Source organism: Telopea speciosissima, chromosome 10 (assembly GCF_018873765.1).
Source record: "Telopea speciosissima isolate NSW1024214 ecotype Mountain lineage chromosome 10, Tspe_v1, whole genome shotgun sequence".
In the NCBI taxonomy this organism is placed as follows: Eukaryota; Viridiplantae; Streptophyta; class Magnoliopsida; order Proteales; family Proteaceae; genus Telopea; species Telopea speciosissima.
This window is the reverse complement of record NC_057925.1, coordinates 41,444,812-41,471,311: the sequence shown is the minus strand read 5'-3', so window position 1 is coordinate 41,471,311 and position 26,500 is coordinate 41,444,812. Positions and strand designations below refer to the sequence as shown.

At 39.8% G+C, this 26,500-nt stretch overlaps 2 protein-coding genes across 2 annotated transcripts in view; one reads left to right on the top strand and one right to left on the bottom strand.

The window, feature by feature from the left end:
• Positions 1-1,646: 1,646 nt before the first annotated feature.
• On the top strand, positions 1,647-8,434 carry LOC122642960. The gene is made up of 6 exons (XM_043836582.1): positions 1,647-2,058; positions 3,464-4,315; positions 5,147-5,337; positions 6,556-6,762; positions 7,099-7,159; positions 7,789-8,434. Exons 1-6 carry the CDS (start codon positions 1,789-1,791, stop codon positions 8,398-8,400), a joined length of 2,193 nt encoding a protein of 730 aa, XP_043692517.1. The 5' UTR covers positions 1,647-1,788; the 3' UTR covers positions 8,401-8,434.
• Positions 8,435-10,942: 2,508 nt separating this feature from the next.
• Positions 10,943-26,500, bottom strand: part of LOC122642653 (tRNA wybutosine-synthesizing protein 2/3/4) — a 34,373-nt gene continuing 18,815 nt past the window's right edge. Inside the window, exons 8-10 of the mRNA XM_043836190.1 lie at positions 16,701-16,807; positions 16,458-16,573; positions 10,943-11,328 (exon numbers count right to left, since the gene is read on the bottom strand). Coding sequence (XP_043692125.1) covers positions 16,467-16,573; positions 16,701-16,807 — 214 coding nt within the window. The 3' untranslated portion in view covers positions 10,943-11,328; positions 16,458-16,466. The remainder of the gene's footprint in view (positions 11,329-16,457; positions 16,574-16,700; positions 16,808-26,500) is intronic.

Here is a 26,500-nt window from a genome sequence, read left to right as displayed (position 1 = left end):
TCATATATAAACCAAAAGAAACACTTCTCCGTAACCGATGTGGGACTACATCCCACATCTATTATTTGAAAAAATTCCAACATTTTTCAATCTAACTATATGGGTTCTTTGTGATGAAACTTTTTCTATGCGATGATTGGTATGGTGTGGAATATTCTCTCTCCCTCGTGCTTCATTTATTTGTGTTTGTGTATGTGAGTGAATGAGAAAGAGATATATATGTATCAATTATTCATATAATCAACTCACATTATAATTGTATGGAAAATATGAAAGCATCGGAATGCTATGACCTTCAATAAATTTGTCTCGGCTTCTCACCCATGGATGATGTTGGTGAAAAGTTTGGTGAATGAGACTATCTCTAAGCTTGTGACTCCTAAAGCCCATCCCTTCTACGCAAATGCTACTTGCTCCTTACGCATGAGTTCCATCATAACTCTAGGGTTTTCCATGTTTTTACCAATGCTTTTCTGTCCCAGTTTCCCCCCGTGCTATGGGCTTGGGCTTGGTCATCTTGGTGGTGGGCATCGATCATGTGTTTCCAAGCTCAGCAATTATTGGAGAAGCATTAGCTATTCATCTAAGGTTGAAGGTGGCTCTTGATTGTGTATGAGGATGCTCACCAACCACTTAGATTGCCAAGTACTTATACGTGACTTCTCTATGCCTCTCCCTTATCTATTCTTTTATTTCTTATATTAATTTTTTTTTCTTTTTTTATGATTAAAAAGAGGACACTTTCTTCTGGAAACAGATTCTCTGTGGTGCAGTTGCCCGAGCAGGTATAGCAGCACAAGTATAATGAATGCGCAATAACTGCCTTAACCCTGCTTGGACAAGACACTCGGATAGGGGTAAGATGGTAAATGCATGCCTCACATGATCTGCGTTGCTATAACCGCTCGGGCAGCTAGGCCGTAGAAGATCTGGATCCCCTTCTTTCTATTCGCATAGTCCCATACCTTCTCTAGGTAGGTAGACTATGAAATACAAAGGTTTCCACTTGACGTAAGAGGTAAGAGCTTTGTCTTTTATGGTTTTTGGAATTTGGTGCCATGATTTTTTGTGGGAAGTAGTTTTCTGTATGGGAGTGTGGCCAACCCAACACTCCTATGTGTCTATCTCTCTCCTTCTTAAACAAAGGGGCAGAGATGTCTTTTCACATAAGAAGGAGAGAGAGAGAGACTCATGGAGTGTGCCCTATCACAGAAAACTTTTTCCCTTCGGTTTTTTTTATCAAAGAGGACCAAGGAGAGAGAGAGAGAGACAGAGGTGTTCCACGCCCCGCCGCCATTTTTTACAAAACTGGAACAAAAACCAAACCCAAAAACACTCTCCCGATCAATCTCTCTCTCTCTCTCTCTCTCTCTCTCTACTGTCTAGTCTCCAACGCCTATGCATATGCAGTAACAGAAAAGGGCTCGTATGTTCTTGCACTAGAAGTATTCGTTTTCTATTTCTCCGTTTTCTCTCTGCAACTCTTTCATTCTGCTTCTCCCCCTCTATCCTATCTGGGTTCTGTCCTTTTCGTCTCTTTTGGTTTTCTCTATATTGTGTTCAACTGAACGATGTGTTGAATGAACGCTCACTTTCTCAACTTCTGCTCTCTTCATTATTACTGCACTATCCCCCTAAAGCTTTGAACTTTTACAAATTGCATTGGGGTTCTCTGTTTTGTTGGTTTTCCGTTCTCTGCTTCCTCTGCATTGAAACCCATTTTTTGTTTTTTAATTTGGGTTTTGCTGGAAACTCTTTAGATTTTGAAGGAGGGTTGGGTATAATTCAATGGCAGAACTACATTCGTGTAGTAGTTTGATTAATGCTTCAGCATTGTGTGCAAGAAGCAGGGGGTGTTCCTTAGAGTTTTCTGCTCACCCAGCTCTGTTGGGCTCTGACGAGCAGGAGGTGAAAGGAGATGATATAAACGTTATTGCAGAGATTTCTGCCCAGCTGCGGAGGGAAAGTGAGAAGAACACAGAGCTTATGGAAAGGATATCCTTATTGGAAGCTCAGATACAAGAGAGGGAAAAAGCCTCTCTCCTTAGCACTTCCCAAGTATGGTTTTTTGATCCACAGAACCCCATTTCTGTCATTTCTACTTCTTTTCGTGCCAACTACATGGTTTCTCTTTAACCTCAACCAGTGCTTCTTTCCCTCTTGTTCTTCTTTTATAGCCTTTCATGTGAAACAACTTACTTAAATTGAGCATGGACATATTGATGGATGGTCTCAACAATCTGCCTTCCTCTACAAAATATGTACAATCTGTATCTAATTTTCAAGTAATATCTTGGACTAATTATGGATCTTTCCTTAATCTATATTTACATGGATGGTTAAGCTCTTGAGCTTTCAAGGTGTCTTTTAATTGATCTGACTTCCTTTAGCTCAAGGCCATGAATTTGTTCTCAATGAATCCAAATTACATGCAATGGCTTGCATGAGATTCTTATATATAATTGTATAAAACAAGTTAATTGGCAAAGACAATAAAAACTGGCTTCCTTAATCAACAAACTGATTTGCATTAAGAGTTGGACTAGGTAACTTTTTACAGTTCATGAAGCCTCCCTCTTGTTAAGCTTGTTGAGGTAAAATGGTTTTATCTGATCTAGGTTGAAATCATGTCTTAAGTTGTTAACTGATAATCACTGGCCAAATTTTATATTCAAACAAAGGAGATTTCACACAATGTTAGGGTGGAAAGAATGTTAAGAAATAGGTGAGTTCTGTGAAAATCAGTTTAGGATGAAAACAATTGTGTTTTGGATATACAGAGGAATGGTGGTTGGTTGTGAAGATCATTTTGTATATAATCCAGAAGGGTGAAAAAGATGTAGAAGATTAATAAAGTGAAGCTTTGATTGGCCAAAAAATGACACAAGATAATTCATTAACTTGGAGATCAATTGTTAGAATGAGCTCAATGGATCATCTTTCAGGATACTCTCTATGGCTATTTCAAATCTTTGTTCACTGGATTTCAGGTTTAATGTTGATGGAAATGGAAAGTTACTGGAAGTTGATTAGGGATACCTTGGTAGGAGGCAATATATCACAGGACAACCTTGCTTTATCATTGGATGAGCCTAGATGCTAGAGATTAAAATAACACCCTGTATAAAGATCGATGGAATCACCTAATCCAATTTGGTGCCAAAATGCACTTCTGTAAGCTGAACTTTGAAGATCTAAAAACAGTGCTCTTCCCTTAGAAGAGCACATGCATTCTGGAGCTTTCTTTTCTGCGAAGGTAAGATAATCAGAGGTTAAAATCTGTTCTAATTTCAGGGTTCTATCTGATACCTTTTTTTCATGTTTACAATCATACATCTCTGAAGTAATCTAAATCATACGTTTTTGCTGCATTTGAGTTAGATAGGGTTCTTATTTGTTTCACTTCTGATTCGCTTTCCTTTTTGACATGTAAGATGTTATTTTTACATTCTTTTTCTCCCAGGATGATTGCTTCACTGCTACGGAGAGAAGTTTCAAGAAGTTTAAGAGACAAAAGATAGGAAATGATGTAGTTGGAGATGCAGAAACAGCAAAGAGTCCCAACATGGGTGACACTCCATGCAGGGCCCTCGACGATTCCGATCAACGAGACCACCCAGTCAACTGGATGAGCATGGATGAGACACAGTTCATAAATGTTGAAAAATTTAAAGATGGTGACCTGGATGCAGATTATGAGAATTCAGATGATAGTGATGATGAGGATGATGAGTACTATGATGAGGACCCTGTTGGTGGTGATGATAAGGATAAGTTTGATGTTTCCAGTACTTTAGAAAGACAGCTTCATGAGGAGTGTGTTGATGGGGGAATACATGTACTGTGCACAGAAAGGCTCCTCAGTTATCAGAGTGAATCAACAGGTCTGAGTGTGAGCCAAGAAATAAATGGAGATCAAGCCAAAGGTTGTGTATTACTTGATACAGGAACCACTTTTAACAAGAAAAAACTCAAAAGGCATAACAGGAGAGAAAACAAAAAGATTAAAGGATATAAGGCATCATTAGAGATCCACATTTCTGGTTCTGACCACGAGATTGGGCAAAAAGAATTTGGAAGTATCCCGTTGCATAAAAAGCCTCCAAAGGTAGCTTTTTGTCCGAAGGAAGTCAAGAGAATAATAGAGTCAGAAGCGCTTTTATTAAAAAATGCTCAGTCTCATACCATACGGAAAATCATCATCTTTGCTTCTCTTGGCATAAGGCATGGGAGTGAAGATATGTATGAATTAGACTTCAATCACTTTAACATATTAAGGAAGGAAGAGCCATACATCTCCACAAAGGATCCTGGGGTAAGCAATTTTATTTTGTGAAAATGTTAGTTTTGAGCTTTGGTCATATAACAGCAACCTAGTTGCCAGAAGGATATGTTCATGAATATGGTATTGATTATAAACGGCATTCACGAGTTGCAGCTACAATGTTTGATGTTTGTGGACATGTTTACCCCTTATGTTATATGCAACCAATCCCAACTCATCTAGCTAACCATAATATGTCATATGGTTTTCTGCAATCGCTTCATGCTTAAATTAAGGAATCCCATGTTGTAGAGGTTAGCAAAACCACTTCTCTTTCGCTTTGAAAAAAGAAAAAAGAAAAAGACAAATTCCCTCACAGAAAGGGTTTGACACCCCCACTGAAGGATAAACTACTTTGGGGATGGTCAATTAATATCAATGCACTTCCATTATTTTCATGACATTGAATTACTATCATATCTTTGTTGTAAAGAGAAGGAGTAGGGATGATTGCGGGTCAATCTATTGGGGAACCCATTGTGATTTGTTGTGGAGTATTTGTCGTGTCTTATCCATTAATATCTGTCTGCGATTCAGTGAATTACCTTTCTATTTTCTTCCCCAGTTTTCATTAGAAATAAAATGATAGTATGGTGTATCACCTGTAATTGTAATTGTTGAATTGCCATTTGACTTCCCAAGTGATACAAACTCAATCCCTAAATTATGATTGGGTTCCCTTTAAAGTATCGTCTTAGGTTTTTTTTTTTTTTTTGATAAATTGCCATCTTAGTAACTGTAATTTTGCTCTATTCATACTCTTTCTTGTTCATTATGTGTTCATGCTAAATTATAAAGAAAGTTCTTTTTATTAATTACCAGGAACATGTTTTATATGAGAATCCTGGAGTTAGGAGGAAAGTCTTCTATCCAAATCGGCAGAACCCACTACTCTGTCCTGTTCAAATACTTGAAGAGGAGAAGGCTATGCGCTCATCCGACCCAGGTTGCCCATCATGCTTATTTTTGTGCATTAAATATGGAGGGAGGACACGGAACCTTCCACAAAATGAGTAAGTGCCATACTTCCCAAGTATGGATCCTTGTCCTTTTTCAGAATGAAGTAATCTCTTAAACATATTACACATGGTCAAGCCACTATTTTACTCTAATGACTAGCCAAAAAAAAGAAAAAGAAAAAGCAATCCTGGAATGAAAAGATTAGTTTTTGAGAAATTTCTTTCATTTCCTTATCCATGGGAGCTGATCCACCCATTCAAGTGAGTGGACTAAACCGCAATACCTATTACTGGATCCCACATATATGTACATGTATATGGGAATTTTTCCAGTTCAGCCTTGTTGATTGAGGCACAAAGATTAACCAAGAGATGCAAATGATAATTTCATCACTGCACACCAGGCTCTCTTTTTGTGCAATTAACAATAAGAGTTAAGTGGCAATTTGTTTCTTCATGGTAAACTGGCACATTATTACTTGGCTATTATTTTCTGATGGATTCAGGGGCTAATACAATGTATGAGATACTACCCTTCAGTTATGTAATATTGGAATGAGTTGTCATAGAATGAGTGTGCAGCTTACTGTACCCATGTGCCTAGGGAATTCACACTACAGTCTTTGCTACTTTTGGTGTTCTTACTGAGAAATGGCACTTTGTTGTCAATGTAACCACAAAGATTTGCAACATCAATTCCCTTGACCCTCAGATATGTGATGTGCCACAATCTCAACATATAATGATTCTAGTGCAACTGTCTCCTTACTTGTGCAAGTGACCACCTCTGTTCATCAAATGACAGTAGGCAATGGAAATGGTCGTAAATTGAGGACTGCCTAACTGAAAATTCCTTACTGAGCTAAATCAATATCAACAACATGGAACAGCTGCAGGAATCATAATACCAATGAAAAAAGTACGCTGGGAAGAGTTTCGAAGAACTTCTATGAATGTGGATGGTTGGCTGGGTCAATGTTACTTATGCCACTTTGTAGAACTATTTCTTTTGAGAAAAAAATGTACCAAGAAAGAATTAACTGGTAAATCTATTTGAGGTGAGGTCATATGTATTTGAGAGTTCAATATAAGTTTTAGTGCTTTTAGAACTCAAAGAAAAGCTGTTTTTTCTGCTATGTTAAATTATACACATGACTAGATAATTGTTATGAGTATCACCATGAAGTTCATTGTATGCTAATGATGTGACTAACTCTGGAGAGTATCAACTTTCAGCCTAATCTAGAGATGTCTATGGTTGAGTTTTTACAGGTATGTTAGGCAGCGTATGGGAAGGAACAAGCTGAAATCTTTTGGGCCACTTATTTGTCAGATGGCATTGCTGGTTAATATTCGCAGTGGGAGCTTCTTCTTCAAGGCCTTGGGTATCACACTTTTGTTTATGGCTGGTTTTCCTGATTATCTTGTCCAAAGTGAGACCAAGTACAGGAACTTGGACCTGCTTCAGATATATTACAGGTATTCTTTACACACATGTGCTCACACACACACGGTTGCTAGATTCAATCCAGACACATCAGTGGAAGAGATCAACATTCTTTTCACTATTGAACTTAGCTACACTTCAATCAAATCCTTTAATTGACAGCATGCATAAAAATCAAGTAAGCACCACCATGTTCAGTCTAGAGGATATGGAATGTTTTGCATTGGACGTAACTAGAAAGGAGGTTTCCATCCGATAATAAGGCGTAAATTTATAGACTTTTCTTCTGGTTGCTTTGAAGATCCCAACATTATAAAATTGTCTCACTTCAGAGAGTTATTTCATTTGGGACAAACTTCTTATTGCAGGACAGATGAAGATGCTGAAGGGGAGGAGTTGTTTCGTCCTTATCAAATTTCTTTTGATGCTGTAAGACCACTGATCCCTGTCTGTGGTTCTCATGTTCTGTCAGTGTGCTGAAATTCTTTGTTCCATTAATGTAATTATGGGGGGTGAGGATGGTAAGACTCTAAATCTAATTGTCAACCCAAAAACTTCAAACAAAATGGTCTAGTATTTAGAATAGGGGAGAGGGTTGGGTATGCCGCCAGCTTTCAGTAAGTTAGCGGCATACACCAATCACAGGCCTGGAAACAGGAGGGCAACGGGGTCTTTTCCAAAAGGAGAGGAGAGAGGATGACATATGCTGGGTATCCTAGCGGCGTGCCCAGCCTTTTCCCTCAGAAAAATGTAAATAAGGTTTTTTTTTTTTTGTTGTCATTATCCTGTAGGGTTTTGTATCAAATCCTTCCAAGACCATTATGAGTTGGCTGTCATAATTACCCAACAGAGTCATTAAACTATGACAACAATGTAACTCTTAAAGATTAAACCATTGCATGGCTTTGTAAGCTGTAATGCAACCAAGAACCTTGTAATTGTGATACAAAGAACCATGTAGCTAAGCAGCAATTGCATGTTCAATACTACTAGTTTTTGTTTTTTTTTAAGGACACTGTTTCTTATTTCATAGTTGGTAACTTTTCTTTCTATGACAGGCTAGCCCCAATTCACAGAAGCTTGTTGGGAAGCCAGTTTCAACGAAACCTAATAGCAAGAAGCAAACAGCCTCAATAAGTAAGTCCCAGAGTTTGCTGAGATCCTCAACACTACCACCTGGTCCTTCTAGCCCTGTACCACCTACAACATTTGGGCTTATGGGTTGTACATCTATCCAGACTCATGCAATGACAGCTTTTACATCAATGCCATCTCATACGCTAAGAGATACTCCACCAATCTCAAATCCTGTGATTTCTAGTTCCAGCCCCAATGTCTCCTATCACACAGATCAGACACCAACTCAATATTCCATGTTCCCACCCCACCCAGCAAACACTTTCATGCCAATTACATATTGGCCTCATATGAATGCATTTCCTTCTTGCCCTTATCCTTCTGTATATGGTTTTCGATCTTACCCTCCTTCAACAAATTACTTCTCCCTTCATACACCACCTTGTTATGGCCACCCTTACTGTAGCCCCTTTAGTAGCAAAGTGGTTGCAGGCACTAAGAAGAACGGTTCAGCCATGGAGGAAGCTGGTAGTGACTCTGATAGCAGTTCCAGTGGTTCCAAAACGGAGAATGCTTTAACAAGCTGTAAGTAATGGACTGACAACTCGTCATGCCGCCTTGTGTAAGAAGATTTTGTAATCAATTTCTGCATTTTGGCTGCTGTGAAATGATCAATTCAAACCTATGAAGTCATGCCTGATAAAGGTTGTCTGTAATGAATTCACAGCTAACAAAGGGTACATTGTAAGTTGCTCTTGCTTGGTTATTGCATCTACAGAGATTCCTCCTCCCCCTCCTAAAAAAATATAACATCTTTGTTGTGATTTTTCATGATAAAAAATTGTTAAGCAGAGATGCAATGATCCGATTATAAAGATTGGTAGGGTATGCAACATTATGATCCTCAAAATAGAGTTCATGATTAATTGTGATAACTAAAGCACTGATTGGCTTATAAGTAAATTGTCAAAAGTCACCAGTTTTTGTTCCTGTTGTGACAAATTCCGACTCGAGCTGCAGTTCACCTAGTCGGGTCGTCTTGCATAGGTAAACAACAAAAGACAAAGAAGTGCCGGCCTGAGCCGGTTAGTACTCTCCGATGCCTAAGTCAGAACTTGCAACAGATAAAGATCCCAAGTTGAAGAACTTGAGCAAGAAAGAGTGAATTGAGTCTTCATACCTTGGCTAGGCATGGCTATTTATAGGTTCTTGATTCTATACGATACCCAAGCTTTGCCTGATCCTAGACAATAACATTGGTTTCATATCATCCTTGGTGGCACAACCTCTGGTCAACACGTGTATCGACTATGGTCATGCCGAAATCATGACTAGAGTCACGCACGAAGTGTGATTTTAACCTGACCGGGGTTCTTGGTTGGGTTGAGTCAATTAACCACTCTGGCTATGTTGGATTATCCCGAGGTCGTGATCCCGACCCGAGTCCCGCGTATATAAGCCGGGCCTGGTCCGGTTGAACATGTGTTGCTCGGAGATTGGTTGTGGTAAATTATGGCCCATCAGTTCCCTTTGTTTTAATTGTGAGTACTACAGGATGCTTATTTAGTTGAACGTGAATGTCCATTTTGCTAAATCAAGAGAATTTTGTTTGTCTTCATACACATATAATATACCCACCAAAATGGAGATGTAACCAAATTGGATCAGATTCTCAAAATCTCATCTTGTAAGATAAGCTATGAGATAGATTGTTGAGTTAGCTCACAGGATTGTTACTGCTTGGTCTTTTCCACTGGACTTTTATTGCTTGGTGTTAATCCTCATAGGCTGATGGATACTTTCTTAGCACTGTAGTTTTTTCTTGTTTAAGTGGATTTTATTTTCTCAAAGAAAGAAGAGTTTCGAGCTCTTGTAATCTGTTGTGAGTTATGACTCTAATCCAAATTAACCTTACCACCCTTATAAAATGAAAAGACTCACTGATCTGGTTTTATGTTTCGGATACTTGAACCCTTGTTATTAACATTTGGGAAAATGATGGCCACGCCGGAGTTGTCGTAATCCCTTTGATACTCTCTCTTCTTGACACATTTTTCCGGAAATTTATCCTCTCAAGTGTGGTGCACTGGACAAAGTGTGGTGCACTGTCCAGTGCACCACACTTGAGAATCCAACTGTCCACCCAACACTTCAAGAGAATAAAAAGACACCACTACCAATGTTTTTATGGTTGGATACTTAAAATGGGTTCCTTGTATATGAAGGATTTTCATCCTCTCAAGTGTTCAAAATCCAACCGTGAAAAAATAGGCAGTGGCATCTTTTTTATCCTGCAAGTGAATGAACGGTTGGATTCTCAAGTGTGGTGGAGCGCACCAATCACATTCAACAAAACATTATCACACAAAAGAGGGCAGCAACGTCATTTCATACGAGATAGAGATATAGGAGTGCTAATATACCCCACCCAGCTCAGATAATCTTTTCCCCAACATAAATTATGTTAGAGCTAGACACTGTACTTCGGGTGACGCATCATATGCTTTTAATAAGCTAAAAAACCATCATTGATGTTTTTTTCATTCCCCTGAAGTGTTGGGGTAACAGCTGAGCTCCCCTAACCCAACCCCCTCTCTTCTCCACCCCCCCCCCCCCCCAACAAAAAAAAAAAAAGAGGAAAGAAAGAAAAGAAGGAAAAGTTGCAGCATCACACCGAGTTCATATCAGAGATGTACATAGACTACCATTCTTTGTACTTCCTATACAAGATGAAAATGTAGTTAAAAACACTCCCCACTGTGAGCCAATACCAGTAATGCACTGCTCCAGCAGGAGTAACCCTCACTGCAGGTTTACATAAACTCTAGTAATGAATGCAATGTGAACCAAAATTTCTTTTCCTCCAAAACACAATTTCTACATTTTGGTAAATTTTTTCTATTCCAATTCTTTTAACCCTTTCTTTAATAAAGTAAATAACCTATCACCTGATCAATTAAACAGGTTCTAAACCTTTAATAATAACAGTAACACATGTTTCCCCAAAAAGTAAAAAGAACAATATGACGATATGTTAGAAATATTGTATTAATTTGTTAACAAATCTTTTTAGAGATTGGGAGCAAGAATCAGGTTACAGCTCGAGCTGCCTCAGATTATCAGCCACATGACAATGTCTGATGTCCTGTCCAGTCCAATCCAAAATTTTCAAGTGTAAATATGCCTCGAAGGTTGTCTGAAAAATTCAATTCCATTTTAAGTGCAGGGACTGTTGGAGAAAAGGGAGGAAATCCCAATCGATTGATGATTAACGCCTTACAGTTTTGAACTGCATTAATGTACATCTCCACTTGTGATGACCTTGAACACGATATCAACATGTAACAGACCAACTTCCACAGCAGCTAAGTTCTGTCCTCTGGAAACAATTGCTAGCCTGTAAATCCATTACCACCCAACTGACCGCTCTGAAATCTAGTTCCACTCAACTGTTGGAATTTCTTTTGTCAGATTGTTGAGATTATTCCCTTGGACTTCTCATGGATTTTGATCCAGCTTAGCTGTAGAACACAAGAACCATCTTCACGAAAAAAAGAGATACAGTGCTCGCGCAACACCCTAATTCATTGAAAAAAAATTCACACCAGTATCCATCACTGCCCAGTTTGAGTAACAAGCACAAGAAGGAAAAGAAGAGACCAAAGTTGTCTGCAAGAGGTCTGAGCAAATTATTAATTCACACACTCAATGATTGTGACTCTTGACAAGGGAACAAAACTTTTTGAACAAATGAAAGAAAAACCACACGATATATTCCCCACTCCCCAAAAGTTTTAGCACCAGGGGAGAAAAGGTATTCAACAGTCAAAAAGGAAAATACAGCACCTTCCGCCATCAGATGATTGACTCATGTTGCTGATGCATGCAGGAATTCAGAAACCCCACCCCTTCAAATAATAGACTTAAACACCAAAGAGAATTTAAATACATAGGCAAGTAGACAAAACCCTAAGCGATGGAAATAAATTATAGTGGAAATTAAACAGAATTCAATTAGAGAATAACTAGGACTCCAATCTAAAAGAGAAGCAAATCAGCAACGACAATCCAGCAGTGAAGTATCAAAGCAGTGATAAGTGATAACAAGGCAAGATAGCAATTAGAGCAGCAGCACTCAAACAACCAAAGGAAGGAAATACCCTAGCCATAGCCTAAACAGGGCTCTTTCAAAATGTCATTCAAAAACTCTTAAAGGGACCAGTTCTAATGTGTCTTGAGACCATAGATAAGCCATACAAGTTCTACTCCAGATGGGAAGGAGGAAAGACTTTGGCTCTAAATTCATGCGGATTAGTTATCCACACCCAATTAGACTTGCAATAACGAGGAGCCCAGATTGACTTGCTCCTACTACAATTAGGACTAGACTTGGTCCGTCTTTGACTTGAGATAAAGAAACAAAAGACTTAATATGCCAAGGTTGTGTGGCTGACAATCCATCAATTTGAGCTTTGTAACACAGACCATGATAACCTAAATCCACAATAATAAACCTCTAAAGTTTGATCATAGTACCTGGTATTTTCAGCCCTCCTTTGTTAGCTTGTATGCTAACCCCCATCGATTAGGATCATCCAAAGAAGGGAATTTTTCTTCCAAAGATTTTCAAAGAGAAAGTGAATAGACTATTGGATGCATATGGACTAGGTACTGCCATAGCATGGTACAACAGCAACTACTGAATGTTTATAAAAAAAACAGACCTCAAATCCACCTGAGAGAAATCCGGCGCCAAGCAGAGAGCTCGATCCAACCTTCTAATGGATTCAGTTAAGGGACCCCCAGGTCAAGTGATGCAGATAAATCAAAGGAAATGGGCTTATTTAGTGGAAATAAGCCTTGAGTTAGCTTTACACATATGTTGAGCCTTTTGGTCCAATGAGTTTGCTTTGTAATAGGTCACTTTAATGGAGCTAATTTATAGATAAGATATAGGAATACGGGATTTACTTTATTAGGTAGTTTAGTTAGAGTCAATTTCTTTATTTATAATGTTATTTAAGTGTTTTATTTAGGCTGGAATAGGCCTCTATGAGTCCAGACTTGTCTTAAACTGCTTTCCTTTAATGTAGAGTTTTAGTTAGTTAAGTAGTTAAGACTACTTCCATAGACCATAGCAAGCATTCGGTGGAGGAGTTCTATGCTTAGTTTGAGTCTGTTTTTGAGTATTTATATAAGGTTATACGGGGTTTCAGCCTTGAACATGAATTTGATGAATGATCTTTTGGTTTCAGCTTTTCAATTCTATGGGATTCAGTGGAATTTCTGGTTGTGATTCCAGAAGGCTTTGATGGTGATTCCAAGGTAGTATTTCAGGTGGGATTCCAAAAATATGTATCCTCTTCTTATCCTATCTTTCCACTGAAATACTGTGTCAGTTCTGAATTTCTTTACTTGCACATTCTAGTTTCAAGTTTCTGATTCAAGTTAATCAATACTAGTCTGCTGATAGCTTCCCTGTGCTGTTGTTCTTCTATTCTCCATTCTGAATATCCGTTCTGAGTTTTAATCTAACTGCTGGTTTCAAGTTTCTATTCTTCCATCGAATTAGAAGAGTCCTAGTTCGGGTCTATTTTCTAAACTCAAAGTTACTGAGTTTGCTCTTTGATTTCTGAATTGTATTACTGGCTTGGGTTTCAGTTATCACTGCTCAAGTCTATTTAACCCATAAAATAACTTGGTTTTGGTTGCTTTGTATTCTGAAGTTCTGATATCGATTTGCTGGTTTTGGAATCCTGTTCAAGTGTCCTACCCTCAGTAAGCTTGTTTTATATCTCAGAATCAGACCATCAAATTCTGATCAGATTTTGTACAGTTGCGCTCCCCAGATATTACTAGCCTTCAACCAGAGTACTGACAATATCTGAATTACGGATTTTCTAATATATTTTTTTCTCCTGAATCTGGAAATTTTCCCTTGTTTGCAATTCTGGTTTTTGCTGGTTTTTTAAATCCTTGGGCCGGCCCAAACCCGTTGGGTAACCCCCATGAAGACGAACCGGGTCCAATTAAGTTTTGGGTTCAGTAGGATATTTAGGCTTTATTGTATGTGCGAAAGATATGTAATTTTTATTTTGGGTAGCTATTAGGGAAATTTCCAATTTGAGTTGTATTGAACTTCTATTTTTATTAGTCTAAGTTTTACGAAGCAATTAGGAAGTAGATTTTAATTCTATTTCTGTTTTAGACTTCGATTAGGAAACTTACTTTTATATATATATATATATATATATTTATTTATATATTTCCTTTCCCTTGATTGCTGCAGGCCTTCATTGCTGAAACTGGACTGGCCAGGACTAGTCCGCTTCCCAATAGGAAGAGCAAACAGCAACTATTAGCCCAGTTTTCCGGGCTCTCATAAGCCATAACAGCCCTGGTTTGAGCATCTCCTTAGCCTACCTACTTTCCTCGCTTTCAGAAGGTAAAGTCTAATAGAGTAGAGGCAATCCACTCAAGAGGAAAGGAAAGACCTCCACCGATCTCTTAAGGTTGAGCTCAGCTTGCTTTCCTTTTGAACAGCTTCCCCCTCTTAGTATATATATATATATATATATATATATATATATATATATATATATATATGCTTGTAACCCAATTCGTTGGGCAGATTTGAATGAATGAAAGTTCTGATTTTTGTTACCAGATAGGTACGAATCAGGTTGCGCGACCTCTTCTCATATATATATATATATATGGGGTGATGTTCTCTGGGCCGCAGCGCAGCCTACGCCCAGACACATGGGCCTGTCATTCAGGGGGGCAGGGTGGTCATTTCGCCCACCCCATTTGTCTGGGCGCAGCCAGCGCCACCAGCACAGAAAACATTCTCTCTCTCTATATATATATATATATATGCTTGTAACCCAATTCGTTGGGCAGATTTGAATGAATGAAAGTTTTGAGTTTTGTTACCAGATTGGAACGAATCAGGTTCCGCGACCTCTTCTCCCTATTTCTCTCCCCTCCCCTGATATTTCCTTCTTCTTCTTCTTCTTTTATTCTTTCCTTTTCGGTGACCCTGTTCCAGCGATACCAGCAACCTAACGATCTCTACCTCTTCTCTCTCCTCTTCACTTCCTAGTAATCATTCTCTATTCTTCTATTATCCCTCCTCTTCTTTTATTTCTGTTCTTTAAATACTTATACCATTATTCTATACCTTGGTAAACCACCAATCTAACCTGAGGTTGTGGATGAAAGAAATTCGTACCTGGGCGACTCAGCCCCCACCACCCCCCCCCCCCCCCCAACCCCAAAAAAAAATTCTGGTTTTGGAACCCCCTCCTATCATGGGATTAAACCAGATGCAGGTTTGAACATAATATCACCACAGGGCTCAGTTTCAGACATTTAAAACACTGGTTTTGCTTGCTGTGTTGGAAAACCACTGGTTGCCCCTAGTAGTACTGTTAGTTACGATGTTTCTCCAAGAGTTTCAGATCAAACCATGATCGTTTTGAGGGGGGATCATAGTCTTGCCATCAATCAGGTTTTCCGCCTTCCTGCTGGGAATCGTGGATTGAAGAAGACCTTCATGATAGATTGGTTTTAACCCCCTTAATGGTTGAGCTCCACTTTTACCCCCTCCATTTATGATAATTCTGCCCTGTCCTTTCATTTATGTTATTTCCAAGTTTACCCTTTTCCATACAGTACACTATTATCCACAATTATTCTTTTCCCTCTATTAGTTTGATTCCTATTAATTACAAGTTTGCCATCACTTCTTGTACTTGGATCTTAATTATCTAAATTGGTCCATAAGCGATCCAAAATGGGTTTTCAAACCCCGGATCCACATTAACCCTATCGATTAGGTGGTTAAATCCCATTAAATTTGTATTAGAGCCATGGCCAGCAATGGTTCAATGAACCTTGACATGGCCAGCCACAAAATTCTCTTAATCAGTTGACTGAGATGATCAGGAAGCTATCAGAAGATGTTGAGACTATCAGTCAACTTCTTAAATCTTATTTTCTGATTTAGTTTCTCAGATCTGTTTTCAGTTAATAGTCTGGTTCTGTTATTGCTTTTATTCTCTGCTGAATCAACTCTTGAATCCATATATAATACTCTGGTTTCCTGAAAAAGCTATCGATATCAATGTCTGATCTGGATTTTCAGTTTCCTAACCTCAGTAGGAAACCACCATAACTTTCAATCCAACCATTGGATTCAGATCTTTTTCTGCAAAACCATTCCTCCTGTTGAACAGCTTACGCTATTTGAATCTTAGCCACATCAGACCTGTTTGAACTTTGAATGCATTATTCATTTTCTCTTATACTATTATGGTTCCTAAAATTCCTGTGATTCTGGTTTTTCTAATGGATTTCTGAATTACCAAGCCTAAGGTGATTTAGAACCCCATTATCAAGAAACAATTGTGGGTAGACCATCCAAATAATGGTCACGATCATCAAACAGCATTCATGCATCTCTAGGCAAAGGTATATCAATTGCAAGATGCATACAATGGTAGGACCTACAGCTTAACATAAACTTGAAATGACAAAGGCAGGTAAGGCAAATGCTGGGCATGCAGACATCCAACCCAATAGAAGAAAACATAATCCACAAATTCTGGAACAAAACTCAAATGATGTAACCTTTTGAGAAACATACCATCCAGTGTTACATTGAACTTGTTTTGCATCTTACATCAGCGACAAGATGACGGATATGTGGACCATACCATTTCACCCTCTCCACATGTTGTATTGAAACCTCCCAACAATAACCTGAATAAGAATGTTTCAACAACAAGATGCTTAATTTTTAACCAGCTTTTCTTCTCACTAATTGCATTCACAGTGTATTATGTAAGAGACATCAAGTTCATATACGCATGAAACGAAAAGCCCGTACCATCAGACTTAATAATGTCATTGATCGACTTGACAATATGTTCTGGCCATAACTGCTCCTCTGAGTCCTTCACATTCCCATGAATATGCAATATCCCACCCTCACTCCTGCCAATTCAGATTTTACCCAAAACAAATTAATCACATAGAATATAGCATCAACAAACAATCTATCCAATAGAAGCAACAAGTATTGGATTAAATGGGATTTCAGTCATTCTATCAATCACACAAATAGAAGGACAGAATGGAAGGGCTCATAATTAAATCATTTTTATTTGGTTTAAAAGGCATGAAATTAACCAAAACCTTCCAATGATTTACTCACTAATAACACCAACTTTGGACAGCCATCTGAATGGCAATGAGATATGAAATAAAAAATGTCTCTGTTCATAATCAAAACATCAGCTCTATTCAACAATGAATAAACTCTATAACACAGCAACTTCAAGATAAGAAACATCAGTTACAATGACTGTATTTAGGAGTCCTCATAATTTACATTCAGTGATAGCAAGGGCACCATAAGGGACTAAGGTCATTGAATTTGAAAGCCATAATGCGCAAATGAAACAGTTCAGTCATAATTGTATCCAACCCACAATTTAATCCAAGCTTTAACTGCTCAACCCTAGTTGAATATAATAAACCCCAATACTAATGCAGAATGAATAGCAGGTTCTGCTGGTGAGGTTGATGCAGATCAAGTAGATATGGATCTGTTGTTAGAATAGAACTAATTCAAAACCTACGACAGCAGCAAAGAAAGGGGAAAATAGGCTATTGGTAAGAAGAGAAAGGGAGGATAATAGGGAGAAAAAGAAGAGAAGGAGATGTAGTAGGGGAGAAAAGAGAGGAGAGAGAGCAAAACAACTCTATTCCATCATTCCAAATCTGTGGGGAGGCTGCTAACAACATCACATAAAAAAACTTACTTTCACTCGTAAAAGGAAAGTAAATAAAAACGGAAAAAGAACTCAATCCTCCAACCGTAGGCTAAGAGGAAGTTTCTTAATCTAATCTAAAAAGCTAGGAACAAGGATAAGATTGAGTCCAATCCTGATTACAATACCAAATAAGAAATAAATAAAATAACAGGCCCCACTTATTGGAAAAACCTTATTACTATACTTGATCCAGTGTACCCCCTTAAATCCCAAGTTTTGGGCTTATAAAAGAGCCCCATTACAATAAATTACAAAAAAAAATAACAAGCCCAAGGCACATAGGAACCAATCATGGGCCAAAATAAAGTATTCCAAGGCTCAATTGGCCCAATTGGACACCCTTAATTGCATCAAATACAACTTGGGTTTCCTTGGTCAACAGGTCAGGTTAAATGAGTTGGTCAAACTGTTTCTCAAGCTGACACTACTATACAAATAAAACAGTACCTGAACTCTCACTCCGATCCCAACCTTAGCCCAACATACTCGATTCAACTCAACAAAGCCTTATTTGAATTCATTTTTGTTGCTAGCCTTATTTGAATTCATTTTTGTTGCTAGCCCAAAGTCATCCATGTATATCTGATAACTCCCCCCTCCCCCAAGGTCATTTTTTTACTACCCCTTGTTCTTGCAGCTCCTCAAAAATACTTATTTTTAATCCAATTAAGTTTGGATCCAATGATTTGAAACTAGGGATCAGGATTGGTCAGACTCGGATCGTCCAATCCAATGTAAGTTGATTCGGCCAAGTTTGGGCAGAAGCAGGGGTAAATAGTGCAGCTTAGCTGATTTCTTTGGGGGAACTGAATTGTATAGATGTACCAGGCTATGCCAATCTTAAGTTGACCCGACCAATCTGCCTCACCTGAGTTTGATATTTGACACATGGCTTAGGTTAAGTTGGTTAACCATAAAATCAAGTTAAAACATACTTGATATAAATTGAACACACTGTTTTCAGATAAACTAGTGCTCATTAACTTTTAAATGCTAACTACATCCACATGGATAAGAAATGAACTACAGCAAAGTGATCCTTAGGTTTTCTGATGCATATATTGGATTTCCTGGCCCAAGCCCAAGCAACAGTCCAAAAACACCAGCACAATCCAACTGCCAACCTTTCTGAATCCTAGTTCAGAATCAGAGACTTTAGGAATGATATGACTTGTCATTAATGACAGAGGTCCTCTTTATTTATAATAGAATTACAACCAAAGGGAAGAAAAGGTAATAAGGTAAATAAAGGGAAACCCTAATTAAACCTATGGTAAGATGCTAAAGATGCTAATCCCATGGTTCTCAACACTCCCCCCTCAAGTTGGTGCAAATATATCATACATGCGCAACTTGGAGACCAGTGGGTGAAACACCGTACAATTCAACCCCTGTGTAAATACATCAGCAAGCTGATTTACAGAACTAACAAAAGGGATACAAACAATCCCTTGCTCAAGTTTTTCCTTGATGAAGCGTCTGTCAATCTCAATATGTTTTGTCCTGTCATGCTGAACTGGATTATGGGCAATGCTAATGGAAGCCTTGTTGTCATAGTAGAGACGCATAAGACCTTCAAAAGTAACTCCCAGATCACTTAGTAACCCCTTAAGCCACATGAGTTCACATATCCCTTGAGCCATGCCACGATACTCTGCTTCAGCACTGGACCAGGATACAACAGATTGTTTCTTGGTTCGCCATGTGACAATATTACCTCCAAGGAAGGAACAATAACCAGAAGTAGATTGCCGATCATTAACAGATCCAGCCCAATCGGCATCAGTAAACGCTTCCGGTCTTAGGTTCCCATTGTTAGAAAAGAGGATACCTTTTCTGGGGCCAAACTTCAAGTACCTCAATATACGGTGCACTGCATCAAGGTGGGATGTCCTAGGATAATGGAGAAACCGACTCACAATGCCTACAACATAGGCGATATCAGGTCTAGTGTGAGACAAGTACATCAGCCGGCCAACCAATCTCTGATATTGCTCTCTGTCAACCAAGTCATCCATGGCACTACATAGCTGATGATTGACCTCAATAAGAGAATCCGCAAGCTTATATCCAAGCATTCTTGTTTTTTTAAGGAGGTCCAAGACGTACTTTCATTGGGAAATAAAGATACCCTTATCTGATCTAGCAACTTATATCCCAAGAAAATACCGGAGTGGTCCTAGATCCTTTGTTTCAAACTCCTTTGCTAGCAAAGTCTTTGGATGGGAGATTTCAATATCATCATTCCTAGTGATTACTATATCATCTACATACACAATCATGGCTATAATTTGGGTACCACTCTTCTTCACAAACAAGGTATGATCAACTTGACTTTGTAGATATCCAAAATTCTGCATGGCTTTCAAGAAGCGACCAAACCACGCCCTAGGAGATTGTTTGAGTTCATAAAGGGACTTCTTCAGTCTGCAAATATGACCAATAGAAGATGAGGGAGCAAATCTTGGGGTTAAGTCCATGTATACTTCCTCTCCAAGATCTCCATTCAAGAAGGCACTCTTGACATCTAATTGTTGAAGGTTCCATCCCAAATTGGCAGCACATGACAATAATGCCCTAACCAAGTTCATCTTTGCAACCAGTGCAAAGGTTTCTTGATAATCTATCCCATAGGTTTGGGTGAAGCCCTTGCCAACCAAACGTGCCTTGTATCTCTCAATGGTACCATCTGCCCTTTGCTTGACTGTAAACCGGGTGAAGCCCTTGCCAACCAAACGTGCCTTGTATCTCTCAATGGTACCATCTGCCCTTTGCTTGACTGTAAACACCCATTTGCATCCAACCAACTTCTTCCCTTCAGGACGAGGGACAAGTTCCCACGTACCATTTTTGTCGAAGGCTTGCATTTCTTCTAGCATGGCAGCCTTCCAGTTCGGATCATTGATAGCTTCTATCCAATCCTGTGGAATAGACACAAAAGAAAACGAGGAAACAAAGGCCCGATAGGAGGGTGATAAAGATTCATAAGAGACAAAATGGGAAATTGGATGTTGTGTGCAGGAACGCACACCTTTTCAAATAGCAATAGGACTATCATCATGAATAGCAGGATCAGGTACATTATCCAAAGTAGGAGTATTACTTGATATGGTGTGGGCGAATCTGGTGGAGGCGGCATTGTGGGTAATAGTTGGTCGTTCATGGTTCCCTTTTTCTCGAATCTACTCTGGGTGTAAGTTATCATGCCCTGATCAGGATTAGAGTGAAACAAAGTATCCCCCTCATCATTGGTATTGTTAATAATAGGTTCCCCTTGGACAGGAAGCTCCCCTTGAACTGGGAGACTATCAATAATCATAGGGGCAACAGGTAATGACAACTCTTCCTCAAGACTCTCCCCTAAAGAGGTGTCGTAAAATAGGGTTCTGACTCATGAAAGATGACATCCATGGTTATATAAAGATGGTAAGAAGGAGGGTGATAACACTTGTAACCCTTTTGGGAGGCCGAATAACCAAGGCAAAGACACCTAAGGGCCCGGGGTCCAGCTTGGATTGATTGGGAGAGGAATTATGGACAAAGTAGATACACCCAAAAAATTTTGGAGGAAAGATGCAATGGTAGGGTCTGGGAGAAAGGAAAGAGGGGTTTTAAAATTTAGGACACTAGAGGGAACTCTATTGATAAGGTAGGCAGCAATAAGGACGACGTCTCCCCAATAAGTTTTAGGGACACCAGTAGTAAACATTAAAACACTGGTCACGTCCAAGAGATGACGATTTTTCCGTTCAGGGATGCCATTTTGTTCTGGTGTCCAAACACACGAAGTTTGGGAAAGGATCCCATGGGAAGAAAGATATTGTTGAAAACTACTATCAATATACTCTGTACCATTATCTCTACGAAGAACTCAAATGGTAGCATTAAATTGAGTCCTAATCATGGCATGGAAAGACCGAAAGCAAGAAAAGGCATCAAACTTATGGTGTAAAAGGTAAACCCATGTGAGGCGTGCAATTATCAATAAATGTAATGAACCAACGAAAACTAGGGGTGTCAATCGGTTGGTCTCGGCCGGTTTCAGTCGGGCCTTCATCGGTCCTACCAATTTGATACCCTAGCCCGTACACGACCGATTAAAGAGTCGGTCTACAAATCTTTCCACCGTGACCGACTGGTAAACAGTTGGTCGGTTGCCGGGCTTAATCGGATTTTGTCCCAAGTCTCTGTGCCCAAAAGATTAACGTCGGAAGAAGAATATCAAAGATGCAGGGGGACTGTCCATTTAGCTTGAAACTGATAGGGAAGAGACCCCAGCTCTATGAGGGTGAGAGGATTACGGTAAACATAGCCGACCATGGGCATTAGAAGAGCACGATGTTGACAGACAAGCCATTGACACAGGAGAGTGAGAGAAAGAGAGATAGAAAGGGTTATGAAATAGCAAAACTCATTCTCTCTGCCTATTGCTAACCCTCGATTGCTATTAAATCAAAGCCTCAATAAACCATGAAAGGTTGAGTGAGGGATGGGAGGAGATTACTGCAACTTGGATTTCAAATCTATATGGGACAACCTTGACTTTGGTAGGAAGGAAAAGGGAGAAAATCCCAAATCTGAAATCAGAGACTACCGATGGTGTGAGCGTGTTTAGGACTTGGCAGTCACGTTTCTTGTCTCGTTGAGTTATAGTGGAAAGATTTAGATCTCGCTTCACAGAGTTAATGGAAAGTTGAAACGCAAGAAGAAGAAGAAGAAGAGGAAGAGGAAGGAGTAGAAATTAATACTTTGTTGATGGATATAATATATTACAATAATTATATGTCACAATCTGTCCTTGTCCATGAAGTATTAACCATTATATATCTTAAAATATTATATCTTATCATGTCAATTGCCAAGTGCCAACAATCTTTAATTCCAGTAATGATTAAATCAAATTTTATGAAAAAATCACTCAAAAGAGACATTCGGTCAGTCACTCGGTCTCCCACACTGCACTGGGAACGGCCGATTAAAAAACAGTTAGTCCTTAAGCCCGGCACAGTTACAAGGCGGTCATGTCAGTCTCGGTTTTTGCCCGGTCGGTTCCGATCGGGCCAGTAATTGACACCCCTAACGAAAACCATTACGATCAATCGTCCTAGAGGGGCCCCAAACATCTAAATGAATAATGGAAAAAGGAACATCACTTTTAATATCACGAATAAGGTAAGAGTTTCATGTATGTTTTGCAAATTCACACACATCACAATGGAGCTATTTCAAACCACAAATTCTAACTAAGTCAAAAAACATATAACGTAAAATATGAAAAGTGGGGTGTCCCAAACGGCAATGCCAGAGATGAAGCTTGGTTGATGCGGTATCAGAACGGAGAGTGTGAGCTGAAGAAGGGAGAGGTGCCGATGGTGTGGATTCTTAGTAGTAGAGACCATCACGGACCCAACCATATCCAATCGTTGCGCCCGTCACTAGATTTTGAAACACGCAATGAGTGGAAAGAAAGTGAACAGAACAATTCAACTCACTGATCAAACGATAAACAGATAACAAATTTGCACATAATTTTGGGACATGTAAAACAGAGGTAAGAGAGAGATGTGAAGAGCATGAGACTGAGCCTTTACCCGAAATGGAAGACAAACCCATCGACAACACGTACCTTGTCTCGGTCAAAGCAAGGAGAATAAGTACGGAAGACCTCTGAGTTACTAGTCATGTGGTCGGTAGCACCAGAGTCTATTAAACATAAGGAACTGGAAGAAGAGACATGGAAATTATTTGACTGGGCAAGATTGGAGACAGAAGAGGAGGAGCTAGTAGTCAACTGTGCCACCAATTTTTGGCAGCCATCTGATCCGGAGAGAAAGGTGTCAAAGTAGAGAGAGCAGGGCAATTATCAGCTGCATCAGAGAGGTGAGCCTGGGAACGAGTGTTGTCTGGTTTGGTATTGCACCCATTCTTAGGACACCCATGAAGTTTTCAACAAGTTTCCCGTGTATGACGAGGGGGACCACAGTAGTCGCATTTCACGGGCTCCCGTATATAGAGGAAGGGGCCTTGGAAGTGTCCACAATGAGAGGCGCAGGTGGAATAGTAAGCAAGGCCAACCTTATGGGAATAGGAAGAGGCATCATAACAGTCTGTCTGTTCCTCAGATTGAACCAAATTATATGCCTGGAGAAGAGTAGGGAATGAATCACACCCTGGTATCTGAACCCAGACCTGATCATATTCAAGATTCAAACCAGTCAAAAAGTCATATACACATTCCATCTCCCTCTCCTTTTGGAATGTACCAACATCTTCAGGGTGAACCATGGGAACAAGATGATAAAAGTCTAATTGTTGCTAAAGAGTGGTCAGGGCCGCATAATGAGCAGTGAGAGATAACTCCTTCGGAGTAGTGTTGCAAACCTGTCAACGTATCTCAGAAATCTAGGCGTAATTCCCTAACTATAAGTAAGTCTGGTGAACCATATCCCATAGATCCTTGGCAGAATTAAAGAGAACAAAGTTGGGACTGATAGAGGGCTCCATAGAATTAAGCAGGAAGGACATAACTAACGCATTGTTAAAAGACCATGTGGAAGCTGCAGTGGGATCTGTTAATTTTGGAGTGTCTCCTGTAATAAGGCCAGATTAGTTGTGCCCCCGGAGTATGAGAAGACATGCTCGGGACGAGGTAAGATAATTCTGACCATTCAATTTTATGGGACCAGGTTGGACAGTGTGATGCTCAGTGTTACTTGATCGACCAAGGGGGTGCCCCTTAGTTGTGCCAGAAAAGGGCGCACCTATGGAGGTAGTACTCGTATTGTCGTTGCCTTTGATAACCAAGGAGAAGAAAAATCAAGGGCAACAAAAAGAGTAATCTTCAATACCAACAAGAGGAGGCAACACCGACCGCATAGAGGCCGGTGGAGAGGCGCGGCGGCGAGGGCAACTAAAGGGTTACGGCCTGCAGCGGAGGCACGGCGACCAAGGAGTCACGGCAAAAGAGGCACGACGACCAAGAGGTCACGACGGCGGCGGCAGCAAGGGCAGCTGAGAGGGTCGCAGCTTGCAGCAGAGGAGGCATGGTGACCAAGGAGGGTAGCGGAGGAGGCATGGCGACCAGAGGCCATAGTTGTCAAGGTGTCGCCTACGCGCTCCTAGGCGTCCAGGCGCCTTAGACGGTCGCCTAATTGTTGTCGCCTTGAATTTGGACCTTCTTTAACACCTGAGGTCTACTAGACGCCGTGACAACTATGCCAGAGGCAGGGTCGCGGTGGTGAATCTTGTTTACCAAAGAGAGTGGAAGAAGGCGCAGTGAGAGGCGCATGAAGGAGAAGACTAGCGTTGCATGGTTCAGGGTTCGTCTACCATGCTAGACAAGGAGGCGGTGGCCCCCAACGAGCAGCGATGGTGGAGAAGAGCAACGCAAAGAACGAAAAACTTTCTAAGGTTTTGGGCTCTGATACCGAGTTCAAAATCAGAGACTTTAAGAATGATGTGACTTGTCATTAATGACAGAGATCCTCTTTATTTATAATAGAATTATAACCCAAGGGGTAAAAAGGTAAATAAAGGCAATCCTAATTAAACCTAATGTAAGATGCTAAAGATATTAATCCCATGGTTCTCAACAATCCTTCATAAAGGTTTAATTTTCTAAGCAATTAGGTTAAGTAAGTTGCACCAAAGAGCCAACGTCAATGAGGGTGTCAGTTACTTCCAGCTAAAGAAGCAGTAAATGGCATTTCAACGACATTGGAAAAAAAAAATTTTGACTTATATGGTAAATTGTTTGTGGTTTCTGCTCTCTCAATTTTTTTGATTTCCACTGAATGCATCACTTTCCATCTTTCGAGCTCATAATCACGGTTCTTAGTTTCGGTCGAAAATTGTAGTTTTGACTTGAAACAAATCAGTTTCGACCTTGTCCGAGACGAAACCAAGGGTCAAAACTGGTTTGTACCAGGTTTCTCCAGTTTCTGGTGCAGAACCTATAAGGCTGCTGCCAAGATCGATTCTTGTTCAATGGAGAGTATAGAAAAGGGCCACAGTTGGAGGATTTTATGGAGAGAAAAGGTTGCAAATGAGAGGAGGATGAAGGGAGGGATTGTGAAATAAGATGAACAATTGTTGGCTGACTTACTTGGTGATTTCGGCTGGTGTAGATGTTGATAAACTGAAATTGATAACTTCGAAAAGATAAAAGATAATTGTAGACAGCAAGAGTCTCACTAGTGTCTCACCTTAGGAGTCCCACCTAGGCCACTTGATAAACTCACAAGCACTCTCAAAGGAGAAGAAGACTTAAGTCTTTTTTTTTTTTTCAAAATCTGTGATGGCTATAGCAGGATAGTTGTCAAGGCATCGACTAGGCGACGCCTAGGCGTCCAGGCGCCTTGGTCGCCTAATTGGTGTCGCCTGAAATTTGGACCCTCTTCACCGCCTTGGGTCGCCGAGACGTCATGACAACTATGATAGCAGCCTCCACGATTTACATTTATAGGGGAGGAAGAGCACAAGTTGCCTCTTGGATCATGCATTCACATTAACTGGACTGTTGGAGTTCCAAAGCTGAGAGGAATTCCAACACCTACAAACTATCCCCAAAACATAGAAACTATCCCCAATAAAACTCAGAAACTTGTTCCAAGACCTAGGAACAACAAACAAGAAAATAATAAATTAGTCTATGGAGATGAAAAGTCACAAGACTTTTGTTGACTTGTGAGGCCAGACTTGCCAGTCCCAAGGGTCCACAATTGGACTGGTTGGGTCACAAAATGAGGTCAGTTCCTGCTAGACCTGAGTTGGAACTTGGGCTAGAACTTAGTCTTGTGCTGGGCCTTGAGCTTGGGTTGGGCCTTCAACTGAGAATACTTTTTAGCAAAAT